Genomic DNA, 14,044 nt, shown 5'->3' on the forward strand with positions numbered 1-14,044 from the left:
TATTCTGACCCAGTCTCTCCTCATTCTGGACTACAGACAGTCAGTTAATAACCTGGGTCTCAGGAGACTAAGACTCTATTCTGACCCAGTCTCTCCTCATTCTGGACTACAGACAGTCAGTTAATATCCTGGGTCTCAGGAGACTAAGACTCTATTCTGACCCAGTCTCTCCTCATTCTGGACTACAGACAGTCAGTTAATAACCTGGGTTTCAGGAGACTAAGACTCTATTCTGACCCAGTCTCTCCTCATTATGGACTACAGACAGTCAGTTAATAACCTGGGTCTCAGGATACTAAGACTCTATTCTGAACCAGCCTCTCCTCATTATGGACTACAGACAGTCAGTTAATAACCTGGGTCTCAGGAGACTAAGACTCTATTCTGACCCAGTTTCTCCTCATTATGGACTACAGACAGTCAGTTAATAACCTGGGTCCCAGGAGACTAAGACTCTATTCTGACCCAGTCTCTCCTCATTATGGGCTACAGACAGTCAGTTAATAACCTGGGTCCCAGGATACTAAGACTCTATTCTAGCTCAGGTTTGGATCAATAAACTAACTCTTTCTTTCTCTCGTCTTGTATCGCTCATTTGCTCTCTCCTCTCTCTCTACTCACTGTCTGTCTTTCTTTCTCTCGCTCTCTCTCTCTCTCTCTTTCTCCCTCTCTCTCACCAGCCTGTGATATCTTTCAAGCATTTTGCTACACCCGCAATAATATAACATTTGATTTAATAAACTTTCAAATTTGATTTGAGTCTAGAGTTGCTGTAATGTATCTCTGTAAAAAACGAAAATATATTTTCATATTCGTTCTGCTATATCCATCCAGTGAAATGTCGGTAGGCAAGTTTGTAAACACTGGAAAAGTACTTTAGATGATGCAGGACAGGCCTAGTTACAGCGAAATATAACTAAGCCAAGATAGTTCATCTGTGTCGTTAACAGTGGGAGCAAACAGAGCTTAGTGCGCAGAACAAGCAAGGGGGTTAAAGCCAAGCAAGGTCTAGCGAGATCCTATTGGCGCGTTGTAGCATGTATTTGCATATTCCCATTAGGGGACGCCTAGTCTGTGAAGTGCGCTCGTGCACAAATTCAATTCGACCTTGCACTCTTTCTAAACAATTCAATTAAAATATTTGGTGAAGCGTCAAGTCGTTACAACTCACTGCACTGTGTTCCTAACATATTGTAGTTTAGGGAACAGAAAAAATATATTGATCAAATGTTTCATCGATGAGAAAATTAGCAGAATGTCGGCCAAGTTTCACGTAGTTTCATCCTCTCCCACTCAAATACCCGCGACTGAACTACCACTTGGTGGTGAGAAAACGTTCAAAATCTGAACGGACGCTTCAGCTGTATAGCCCCTGTGACGTGTCCGGGTTACTCCTTCTGTCTGTGCTCCCGTGTAGTGATGTTCTATGTTATGTTGTTATTGTGTTGTAATTTGAAATGTAATAAAAAAATAAAAAAGCTTACGGTAAGTGATTTATATATATGTACACTAGATGATTTTAAGGGGGTGCTGTGTTGAAGCCATCGAGCCTCCATCTTGGTACTCCCCCACGTTGTAATTGTATTTTGGAATCTATAGAAATGTATTTATTCCATTACAGACACCTTAATCCATACTTTCAAATTAAATCATGTGAGCTAATCATACAAATTAAAAATTAAAAAAATATAAAAACATTTTCCTTATTAAAGTATATATATATTTTGATGACTAATGATACTGTCCCAACTACAACAACAAAAAATATTAAATACATGTAATTGTATCCTTTATTTAAAAATACTGTAGAATTCCATTCATTCGTATGGAGGACTGGGCCGTACCGGGGAGTTCCAATATGGCCGCCCGTTGGCTTCAAAGGATCATAATGGCCATAAATAGCATCCCGAAATCCAGGGTTTATATACATCGTTGGTTACAGTGTAATTTACAGGAACGAACTAAGTACTACCTACCACATAGGCTACCCGGAAAACGGACACACGGACAAGCAGCACAGACAGGTCGAGTTCGTTTTCTGAGTCCTGAAGTGTGTACCTGATAAACACGACAATGGCTAAACGTAATAGCTGTTTCCAACGGCTGTTTATCTTCTTCAATCTGCTGTTCGCGGTAAGTTAGCAACTCTTTATTTGTAAATACAAGTAGGAACATGTGATTTAACTCAGTAGTCGATACTTTAAGGTTACGTTCGATTGTAATCAACTGCGCAACAAAACAACACGTTAATGTATCTTCTTCACCAAACACTTCTGCTCATAAAAGTTCGTTTAAAAATGTTTGTAGCCTATCTGTGTGAAATTATATGGTTTCTACGTGTCTCTCCATGTTGTATAAAGTTGTATAATCCAAGTTTACATCCGTTAAATATGGCTTTAAAGACATGTTTTATTACATTATGCTGTATGCCTTGTACAATGATGAAAATCATGTTATTTGATAGTGGATGGGATGTTTTCCTTTAGATTGTTGGAGGTGTGATTATCGGCCTGGGACTTCTGGGACAATTCGTCTACCATGACAGTACTTCAGAGGTAAAATGGGATCTAGCTCTGGTCCATGGTGTTACGTGCGGGTTGAGCTTTGAAGAAGTTTAAAGCCGCACACGTAACACCCTAGACAAGAGCTAAATGGGCTCAAAGTTCAAATTACATTCAAACTGTATTTTACGAATATATATATATATATACAGATATAGATATTGAATGAATTCTTACCTAAGATAATTAATTTTGATTATAATTTCTCTATTTTGACAAACCAAAAGTGGAAACAAACAGTTACACATATGCATTAAACGCTGCAGCATCTGAAAAACAGGTTAATGTGTCAACAGTTTATGTAATGGACTATAACTATACTTCCTTATTGGTTAGCTATATATACAAAGTGAACTCTTGTGTACAAAGTCAATGTTCCTAAAGTACTGTCCTATACAAGAATTATAGGTCTACTGTGCAATAAAAAAAAATGTGATTTTTTTTTTCTCCCCCTATTAGGAATGTAGGTATTTCTTTGTTAGTTTTGTACCTTTAGTTCGCCATTAAAAACAGACATGTAAATAAAAACGTGTCCAGAAAAAGAGAAGGGACGTAGGCTATTATGATGACATAATGGTATGCTGAGACACTATTATGATGACATAATGGTATGCTGAGACACACTATTATGATGACATAATGGTATGCTGAGACACTATTATGATGACATAATGGTATGCTGAGACACACAATGGATGTTGTATTGTTTTTCAGTTTGAGAACCAGTCCAAAGGGTTTGTGGTGCTGTATTTGGTAGGAGGCATCACCATGGCCATGTCTCTGCTTGGGGTGTACGGAGCACACAGACAGAAGAGAATTCCCCTGATCGTGGTGAGGGGGTCTACTGCGTCTAGCTCAGTTCACATTCAAACAGACAACTACGACCATCGAGACAGAACAATATACAATATGTCACGGTTTCCCAAACACAGATTAACCCTAGTCCTGGACTAAAAACGGGTTTTAAATGAAGATACCTACTTGAGCTTGCTTTTTAGTCCAGGACTAGGCTCAGTCTGTGTCTGGGAAACGACCCTGATATCCTGTTTATATCGTACCACGACATTGGGAAAGACACTTACCATTTCGTAACCGGTTTTGTTCAACGATTCACTGAGTCACACAGTAACTTTATTGGACAGAAAATGGTTTATGAACTAAGTCTCTATCTTTCACTGTCTCTCTCTAGTTTCTGGTAGCCTGTTTTATTGGCTGCTTCGGCCTCCTGCGTCTGGCGGTGCCCACAGCCATGTACCGTTCTGAGGTATTGTTTGTTAATAATAATAATGTCTGTACATGACTGTACTGTAGTACTTGATGTGTTATACTGGTAGACAGCCCTACAGCCAGTGGTACTGTAGTATCAACTGTCTATTATAGTTTCCCAGTTTCTTTGTTTCCTTTCCCCAATGGATGGATATAGTATGCTATATAATTACTGAACTTTTTCTAGGGGACCTACAGTCTCTTAACAGAATGTCTTCCAGCAGCTAGCGTCTCACACTATATCTGTTTCTGATGAGGCAACCTGATAACAATCAGCATTCATGTGATTTATTCAGGGGATTTTTCACACACACAAGGCACAACCATGACCTATATCCATACATGCAGGTTTAGATGTGTGAAGTTGCATAGGGCCTTGTTGATAACTGTGTGTGTGTGTGTGTGTGTGTGTGAACTCTGTCAAGGCCGTTGTTGACGTCTGCGGTGGCTCTGTTTGTTTTGCAGATGGAGCAGATCATGGAGGAGAAGTTCCGTGAGGTCCTGCCTCTGAACGAAGCCTCCCCTGATGTTAGACAGCTCACTGAGAGGATCCAGCTGAATGTACGGGACATTTCCACCAATCATTTCACCAGAATATACCTGACATGTCCATAACATTCAATATATCAACGGATCCCGTTTGGGATCTAGTCCGTCTTTTCCATTAAAACATCAGCAGGAAATATTTCACTAAGGTTTACAATAATATCATTCATTATATACTTAATAGTTTTCAGAAGTTACATTCTAGTTGCATGTTCAACATGTACCTCAGTAATGTTAACTTCATGTAACAACACACTGTAGTGTTCACTTGATCCCTACCCTTGACCCAATGAGTCTACTGTCCTCCCAAACCCCCAAAAATGAAGTGTTTCTTCCAGATAGGTCCAGACACTGCTGGGCATAACAGACGTGTTGACTCTAACCAGCAGTGAATGAGGAAGAGGTTGACCTAGTGGTTCAACTAGTGTACTGTTCTCAACATGTCCTTGTCTGATACGCTGACTGGGTGTGTTTTTTAACAGTTGAAGTGCTGTGGACTGCTCAGTTACACAGACTGGGGCAACAACATCCCTGACTCCTGTCTCTGTCAGCGTGAGGAAGATCAGATGGAGGGTACATGTCTGAGCATTCCATACCAGGTGAGTTCAGATCAGTCCCTGACTCCTGTCTCTGTCAGCGTGAGGAAGATCAGATGGAGGGTACATGTCTGAACATTCCATACCAGGTGAGTTCAGATCAGTCCCTGACTCCTGTCTCTGTCAGGGTGAGGAAGATCAGATGGAGGGTACATGTCTGAGCATTCCATACCAGGTGAGTTCAGATCAGTCCCTGACTCCTGTCTCTGTCAGCGTGAGGAAGATCAGATGGAGGGTACATGTCTGAGCATTCCATACCAGGTGAGTTCAGATCAGTCCCTGACTCCTGTCTCTGTCAGCGTGAGGAAGATCAGATGGAGGGTACATGTCTGAACATTCAATACCAGGTGAGTTCAAATCAGTCCCTGACTCCTGTCTCTGTCAGCGTGAGGAAGATCAGATGGAGGGTACATGTCTGAGCATTCCATACCAGGTGAGTTCAGATCAGTCCCTGACTCCTGTCTCTGTCAGCGTGAGGAAGATCAGATGGAGGGTACATGTCTGAACATTCCATACCAGGTGAGTTCAGATCAGCTCTACATGACAGGACTGATGATGGAGCTTTATAGTCAATAGGCTCCTCCTTCTCAGTTCATATGCACATAGGTTTACATCCTGGTCTACCATGACCTTTAACCCTTCAGTACATTATGTCTGTTAGATACATTCATAAAGGGTTATGTCTGTTAGATACATTCATAAAGGTTATGTCTGTTAGATACACCCGTAAAGGGGGGTTATGTCTGTTAGATACATTCATAAAGGGTTATGTCTGTTAGATACATTCATAAAGGTTATGTCTGTTAGATACACCCGTAAAGGGGGGTTATGTCTGTTAGATACATTCGTAAAGGGGGGTTATGTCTGTTAGGTACACTCGTAAAGGGTTATGTCTGTTAGATACATTCGTAAAGGATTATGTCTGTTAGATACATTCGTAAAGGATTATGTCTGTTAGATACATTCGTAAAGGATTATGTCTGTTAGATACATTCGTAAAGGGTTATGTCTGTTAGATACATTCGTAAAGGGTTATGTCTGTCAGATACATTCGTAAAGGGTTATGTCTGTTAGATACATTCGTAAAGGGGGGTTATGTCTGTCAGATACATTCGTAAAGGGGGGTTATGTCTGTCAGATACATTCGTAAAGGGGGGTTATGTCTGTCAGATACATTCGTAAAGGGGGGTTATGTCTGTCAGATACATTCGTAAAGGGGGGTTATGTCTGTCAGATACATTCGTAAAGGGGGGTTATGTCTGTCAGATACATTCGTAAAGGGGGGTTATGTCTGTCAGATACATTCGTAAAGGGGGGTTATGTCTGTCAGATACATTCGTAAAGGGGGGTTATGTCTGTCAGATACATTCGTAAAGGGGGGTTATGTCTGTCAGATACATTCGTAAAGGGGGGTTATGTCTGTCAGATACATTCGTAAAGGGGGGTTATGTCTGTCAGATACATTCGTAAAGGGGGGTTATGTCTGTCAGATACATTCGTAAAGGGGGGTTATGTCTGTCAGATACACTCGTAAAGGGGGGTTATGTCTGTCAGATACACTCGTAAAGGGGGGTTATGTCTGTCAGATACACTCGTAAAGGGGGGTTATGTCTGTCAGATACACTCGTAAAGGGGGGTTATGTCTGTCAGATACACTCGTAAAGGGGGGTTATGTCTGTCAGATACACTCGTAAAGGGGGGTTATGTCTGTTAGATACACTCGTAAAGGGGGGTTATGTCTGTTAGATACACTCGTAAAGGGGGGTTATGTCTGTTAGATACACTCGTAAAGGGGGGTTATGTCTGTTAGATACACTCGTAAAGGGGGGTTATGTCTGTTAGATACACTCGTAAAGGATTATGTCTGTTAGATACACTCATAAAGGGGGGTTATGTCTGTTAGATACACTCATAAAGGGGGGTTATGTCTGTTAGATACACTCATAAAGGGGGGTTATGTCTGTTAGATACATTCATAAAGGGGGGTTATGTTGTGTCATTTTTTTTCTTCTGTTTTTCAGTTGTCGTTCTTTCCAGAGTTCAGGATGACTGAACAACCGCAGATGATCTACAAACAGGTTGGACCAGCTACCCTTTTCTGTTATCTTTAGATCAACCCTGTTGTCGTCTACATTCCTAGACAGAACCGGTTGCTTTTGCCACTGATCACAGAGCAGCACACTGTCGAGAATGAAGCTCTTCTGTTGAGCCGTGATCTGAGTCACGTTATTACACAGACATGGAATGTACCAACGTCTTTTTTCAATCTGCACATTTTTAGTTTTGTGATCCCTGTGGGACTTGAACCCGTGACCTTGGCATCGCTAGCACCACACTGTAACCATCTGAGCAAGACAGCACCATGACTGAGTTCTGATCTGTGTTCCAATGAGTTTTAACGGACCTCTGTCCCACAGCCCTGCTTGCCCATCCTCCAGGGCTACCTGGCTAAAGTTCTGGATATCCTGTTGGGCGTTTCCTTCGGATTCGCTGCTCTGGCTGTGAGCACGCATTCTTTACCGCGCACCTTTCACACCTTACACATCAAACTGTCAGTTGAATATCTCTACTAGTCCCTGGCTTGCTGTCACCCACCTCGTTGTGTTTAATTCATGTTGTGCTGTTCTCCAGCTCCTGGGAGCGGTGATGTCTGCCGTCCTGCTGGCTCAGCTGAGGAGCTCTACCGTAGCGGTTCCTGTGCTGTTCAGCGTCAGCTCTCACCTGTCCAAGTTCAGCTTCGGTGCCCACCCGCCCAAGTACAGCGAGCTTTACAACGAGCCTGAGAAGGCCGAGAAGTGAAAAGCAGGCTGAGTTTCAGGATGTGGTTAGTTAGATGACATGGTTTAGGCTGGCTCAGCATAGAAATATAACTACTAGAATGGTTAAAGCCCCACAGACCCACAGGCTCAGCATAGAAATACAACTACTAGAAGGGTTAAAGACCCACAGGCTCAGCATAGAAATACAACTACTAGAATGGTTAAAGCCCCAAAGAACTCGGCACAATGACTGGACAACCATGGGGTATGATCAACCATGGGGGGGATTGTCTTTCTAGTGATCTATTTCTATGGTGTCCAGACTCACACTGTTTCCCTTCCACATCTTCTTCTTCTGGTTGTTTGTTTGTTTTTCAACGAGAGGTCTCCTTAACTCTCTTACTGACTGTCAAACCAAAAGGAAGGTGCTGCTTCCTTCTGTGTCTCATTTGCTTTGAGTTGTACGTTTAAGAGAATCACCACCGGTGGTTTTATACATATGCAGGGAGTTCTTAGTAAAATGGTTGCGAAACGTTACGTTTTATTTGCAGAATGAGACACAAAGAACTGGCAGGGCGTTTTTGAAAAGAGGATCATACAAGAGAGAGTACAACTCTGAGAGAGGAAGGACAGAATGTCATTTCCATATGACTTTGAATGTCAAATCATTTGCCTTGTAGCTGCAATAATGAAAGGGAAACGAAAGTGGATGTTGACGAAGGGAAAATCAATATCTGTAGCTGACACACAAGTCCTTTGTTTTTTGCAATGAAATGAAAAATGTTAAATGTTTTGCTATGAACTGTAAATCCTTAAATGAAATATACCACATGCCAACTGTCTTGCTCTCTCTATTTTTCTAAATAAAGCATCTGGCTTCTACATGTGTCTCTTTTGTACAAATATATTTGAATTTGGAACTTATTTACAACTCTTTTGAGGAATATATTAGAATTTTGAAAATGAATTCCTCTTTTGAGAAAACATTCAATTTTAGAAGCTTTGGATATTAAGATATAATTCTGTTGAATAAAAACACTAGAAGTTCTTGTCTATAAAATTGGAGCTATTGAGTGAGAGAAGAGACTAAAACACCTGAGGAAAGATGAACGGAGGGAGGAAGGGTGCAGAGGAGAAAGATGAAGCAATAAGAAAGATGAAGGGAGGGAGGGTGCAGGGGAGAAAGATGAAGGGAGGGAGGGTGCAGAGAAGAAAGATGAAGTTGGAAGACAGTAAGCTAGAGGGGGATGAGAGAGGCTGGAGAGAGAGTTAGCCTGGACAGAGATGGCAAAAGAGTGGAGTGAGAGGTTGTTGCATCTGTTAGAAAGACATGGAGAATATCCTTACAGATCTGAAGAAAGAGGGAGGAGACGAATCAAGAATCAAAATATACAAATATGGAGAAAATAGAACACAGAACTTAGGGAGATGGAGCAAGAGATGAAGAGGATAGAATCAGAGATGGAGAGGATAGAATCAGAGATGAAGAGGATAGAATCAGAGATGGAGAGGATAGAATCAGACGGAGAGGATAGAATCAGAGATGGAGAGGATAGAATCAGAGATGAAGAGGATAGAATCAGAGATGAAGAGGATAGAATCAGAGATGGAGAGGATAGAATCAGAGATGGAGAGGATAGAATCAGAGATGAAGAGGATAGAATCAGAGAAGGAGAGGATAGAATCATAGATGGAGAGGATAGAATCAGAGATGGAGAGGATAGAATCAGAGATGGAGAGGATAGAATCAGAGATGGAGAGGATATAATCAGAGATGAAGAGAATAGAATCAGAGATGGAGAGGATAGAATCAGAGATGGAGAGGTTAGAATCAGAGATGGAGAGGATAGAATCAGAGATGGAGAGGTTAGAATCAGAGATGGAGAGGTTAGAATCAGAGATGGAGAGGATAGAATCAGAGATGGAGAGGATAGAATCAGAGATGTAGATGATAGAATCAGAGATGGAGAGGATAGAATCAGAGATGGAGAGGATAGAATCAGAGATGAAGAGGATAGAATCAGAGATGGAGAGGTTAGAATCAGAGATGGAGAGGTTAGAATCAGAGATGGAGAGGTTAGAATCAGAGATGAGATGAAGAGGATAGAATCAGAGATGGAGAGGATAGAATCAGAGATGGAGAGGTTATAATCAGAGATGGAGAGGATAGAATCAGAGATGGAGAGGATATAATCAGAGATGAAGAGAATAGAATCAGAGATGGAGAGGATAGAATCAGAGATGGAGAGGATAGAATCAGAGATGGAGAGGATAGAATCAGAGATGGAGAGGATAGAATCAGAGATGGAGAGGAAATAATCAGAGATGAAGAGGATAGAATCAGAGATGAAGAGGATAGAATCAGAGAAGGAGAGGATAGAATCAGAGATGGAGAGGATAGAATCAGAGATGGAGAGGATAGAATCAGAGATGGAGAGGATAGAATCAGAGATGGAGAGGATATAATCAGAGATGAAGAGAATAGAATCAGAGATGGAGAGGATAGAATCAGAGATGGAGAGGATAGAATCAGAGATGGAGAGGATAGAATCAGAGATGAAGAGGATATAATCAGAGAAGGAGAGGTTAGTACGTAGAGAAAGAAGAGAAAGAGAAAGAGTTGAAGGGGGTGAGACGGCAACGGACAAGACTGCAGATAGAGAGAGAGGGGCAGATAGAGAGAGAGGGGCAGATAGAGAGAGAGGGGCAGATAGAGAGAGAGGGGCAGATAGAGAGAGAGGGGCAGATAGAGAGAGGGGCAAATAGAGAGAGAGGGGCAGATAGAGAGAGAGGGGCAGATAGAGAGAGAGGGGCAGATAGAGAGAGAGGGGCAGATAGAGAGAGGGGCAGATAGAGAGAGACGGGCAGATAGAGAGAGAGGGGCAGATAGAGAGAGGGGCAAATAGAGAGAGAGGGGCAGATAGAGAGAGAGGGGCAGATAGAGAGAGAGGGCAGATAGAGAGAGAGGCTGAACAGTGTGGGGGGGATGAAGGTTGAGAGGAAGTTCTTTAAATATGAAAATTGTGAGATCAACTCTATGAATAAAATATACAAAGTGAGAAAGACGATGATGGAGAATGAAAGGAGGAAAATGAATGAGGTTATGGCAGAGAATAAGAATAAAGAATAGAAGATGGAGAGAGAGATGAAGGGCCTGAAGGAGGAGAGGAGGAAGATAAGAGAGCGTAGTAAGAAAGAGGAGAGAGGAGAGAGTGGCGTTAAGAGAGAGAGAGAGAGAGAGAGAGAGAGAGAGAGAGAGAGAGAGAGAGAGAGAGAGAGAGAGAGAGACATGCATTAGGAGGACAGTTGTGGGACACAGTGTGATACAGAGACAAAGGAGAGAGGACAGAGAAAGGGAGAAAGAGATGGAGGATGACCCCAGGGAGAGGATGACCCCAGAGAGAGGAAGACCCCAGAGAGAGGATGACCCCAGAGAGAGGATGACCCCAGAGAGAGGATGACCCCAGGGAGAGGATGACCCCATGGAGAGGCTGACCCCAGAGAGAGGATGACCCCAGACCCCAGAGAGAGGATGACCCCAGGGAGAGGATGACCCCAGAGAGAGGATGACCCCAGAGAGAGGATGACCCCAGAGAGAGGATGACCCCAGAGAGAGGATGACCCCAGACATAGGATGACCCCAGGGAGAGGATGACCCCAGGGAGAGGATGACCCCAGAGAGAGGATGACCCCAGAGAGAGGATGACCCCAGAGAGAGGATGACCCCAGAGAGAGGATGACCCCAGGGAGAGGATGACACCCAGAGAGAGGATGACCCCAGGGAGAGGATGACCCCAGAGAGAGGATGACCCCAGAGAGAGGATGACCCCAGGGAGATGTAGAATGAGAGCAGAAGACATGCATTTGAGAGAGACCAGTGGTATCCCTCAGAAGGAGATGAGGCCGGTTCATATCCATGCAGGTGTGATCATGCATGGTGAGACGTGTGACATCACAGAGGAAGAAGGTGAGACAGTATCTGCCTCCCAAAATGGCACCCCTTGCCCTACATAGTGCACTACTTTTGACCAGAGCAAAAAGAGTGCACTATATCAGAAATAGGGTGCTATTTGGGACTGAGATATTGTAGCTGGAATGGTAACGCCACAGGCCCATAAAGCCATTTCAGACTTGTCTTTTTAGTTGGAGACCAATTCTTCTATCATCCCATTACCATGGCAATGAACAGAAACAGACAGGAAATCACTTAGTGACGAGCCTACCAGGGTTTAGGTTTCTACTTAAACAGTCATCTCTGACACTCAGAAATAAAATCACCTGCCTCTGTCCACGAGTGATTACTTGCATAGTAAACATGGCTAGTTGTTGATCAGTTTGATGTGTAGGATTTATAAAGTGATATCTGCTTCCCTCTTGTGGTCGAAAAAGGTAATTGCAGTGAACCGAAGCACCACCAGAGTGGGTGAACTGGGCAAAGACTAAGCAAGGAGTTGCTGAGACCACCGCAGTCACACAACTAAATACATCAGGCTGCTTTGTAATAGTGTCCAGGTAGTTATTAAAAACTGAGTAGCAGTTTATGTTAGTTAGAGTTGGAAAAATGAATGAAAGTGTTATTCCATCTGTGAGGTGAAGTTTAATAAGCACAGCTGGGTCATGCAGCAAGACAAGGATCCAAAACACACAATCAAGTCTACATGAAAATGGCTAAAGAAGCGACACATTTGAAGTCTAGGAACGGCCTTGTCAAAGTCCAGACCTGATCCCAACTGAGATGTTGTAGCAGAACTGGAAACGAGGAGTTCATGCTTGAAAACCAACAAATGTCGCTGAGTTACAGCAGTTCTGCCTGGAAGAGTGGGCCAACATTCATCCACAGCGATGTGAGAGACTGATCAACAACTACAGGAAGTGTTTGGTTGCAGTCATTACAGATAAAGGTGGCACAACCAGTTACTGAGTGTAAGGGGACAAATACTTTCTTCACACAGGGGAATTAGGTGTTGCATCACTTTGTTAATTAAATAAGTATGTTAATGTTGTGTTAATTGTTCACTCAGGTTCCCTTTATCTAATATTAGGTTTTGGTTGAAGATCTGATAACATTTAGTATCAGAAATATGCAAAAATAGAGAAAATTAGAAAGGGGGCAAATACTTTTTCTCTGCATTGTGGTGAAATATGTCATTTACAATCTACAGTTCTTCTGTGGGTTTTCTTTCTATCAGACAGTAAACTGTTGTAGTGAAGTGAAGCAGAAGTAATTAGAAAAGCAAGAAGAGAGGAGGAAGAGAGGTGGAAGAAAGGTGGAAGAGAGGAGGAAGAGAGGAGGAAGAGAGGTGGAAGAGAAGAGGAAGAGAAGAGGAAGAGAGGAGGAAGAGAGGTTGAAGAGAGGAGGAAGAGAGGGGGAAGAGAGGAGGAAGAGAGGAGGAAGAAAGGGGGAGGAGAGGAGGAAGAGAGGAGGAAGAGAGGTGGAAGAGAAGTGGAAGAGAGAAGGAAGAGAGGAGGAAGAGAGGAGGAAGAGAGGGGGAAGAGAGGAGGAAGAGAGGAGGAAGAGAGGTGGAAGAGAGGGGGATGAGAAAAGGAAGAGAGGAGGAAGAGAGGAGGAAGAGAGGGGGAAGAGAGGAGGAAGAGAGGAGGAAGAGAGGTGGAAGAGAGGGGGATGAGAGGAGGAAGAGAGGAGGAAGAGAGGGGGAAGAGAGGAGGAAGAGAGGAGGAAGAGAGGAGGAAGAGAGGTGGAAGAGAGGAGGAAGAGAGGAGGAAGAGAAGTGGAAGAGAAGAGGAAGAGAGGAGGAAGAGAGGAGGAAGAGAGGTGGAAGAGAGGAGGAAGAGAAGTGGAAGAGAGGAGGAAAAGAGGGGGAAGAGAGGTAGAAGAGAGGAGGAAGAGAAGAGGAAGAGAGGAGGAAGAGAAGTGGAAGAGAGGAGGGAAGAGAGGAGGAAGAGAAGAGGAAGAGAGGAGGGAAGAGAGGAGGAAGAGAGGAGGAAGAGAGGAGGAAGAGAGGTGGAAGAGAGGAGGAAGAGAGGAGGAAGAGAGGGGGAAGAGAGGAGGAAGAGAAGAGGAAGAGAGGAGGAAGAGAGGGGGAAGAGAGGAGGAAGAGAGGAGGAAGAGAGGTGGAAGAGAGGAGGAAGAGAGGAGGAAGAGAGGTGGAAGAGAGGAGGAAGAGAAGAGGAAGAGAGGAGGAAGACAGGAGGAGGAGAGGTGGAAGAGAGGAGGAAGAGAGGAGGAAGAGAGGAGGAAGAGAGGGGGAAGAGAGGTGGAAGAGAGGAGGAAGAGAGGAGGAAGAGAGGGGGGAGAGAGGTGGAAGAGAGGAGGAAGAGAAGTGGAAGAGAGGAGGAAGAGAGGGGGAAGAGAGGG

General features: G+C 43.4%; 1 protein-coding gene across 1 annotated transcript; it reads left to right on the forward strand.

Annotated features, from left to right (window-relative positions):
- The first annotated feature begins 1,720 nt into the window (after positions 1-1,720).
- LOC129838525 (tetraspanin-8-like) lies at positions 1,721-8,610 on the forward strand. Its single transcript, XM_055905562.1, has 9 exons — positions 1,721-2,133; positions 2,487-2,555; positions 3,276-3,392; positions 3,751-3,825; positions 4,293-4,388; positions 4,856-4,972; positions 6,991-7,047; positions 7,387-7,470; positions 7,601-8,610. Exons 1-9 carry the CDS (start codon positions 2,074-2,076, stop codon positions 7,766-7,768), a joined length of 843 nt encoding a protein of 280 aa, XP_055761537.1. The 5' UTR covers positions 1,721-2,073; the 3' UTR covers positions 7,769-8,610.
- The last annotated feature ends 5,434 nt before the right edge of the window (positions 8,611-14,044 follow it).

This window comes from Salvelinus fontinalis, chromosome 39, assembly GCF_029448725.1.
Source record: "Salvelinus fontinalis isolate EN_2023a chromosome 39, ASM2944872v1, whole genome shotgun sequence".
Taxonomy (NCBI): domain Eukaryota; kingdom Metazoa; phylum Chordata; class Actinopteri; order Salmoniformes; family Salmonidae; genus Salvelinus; species Salvelinus fontinalis.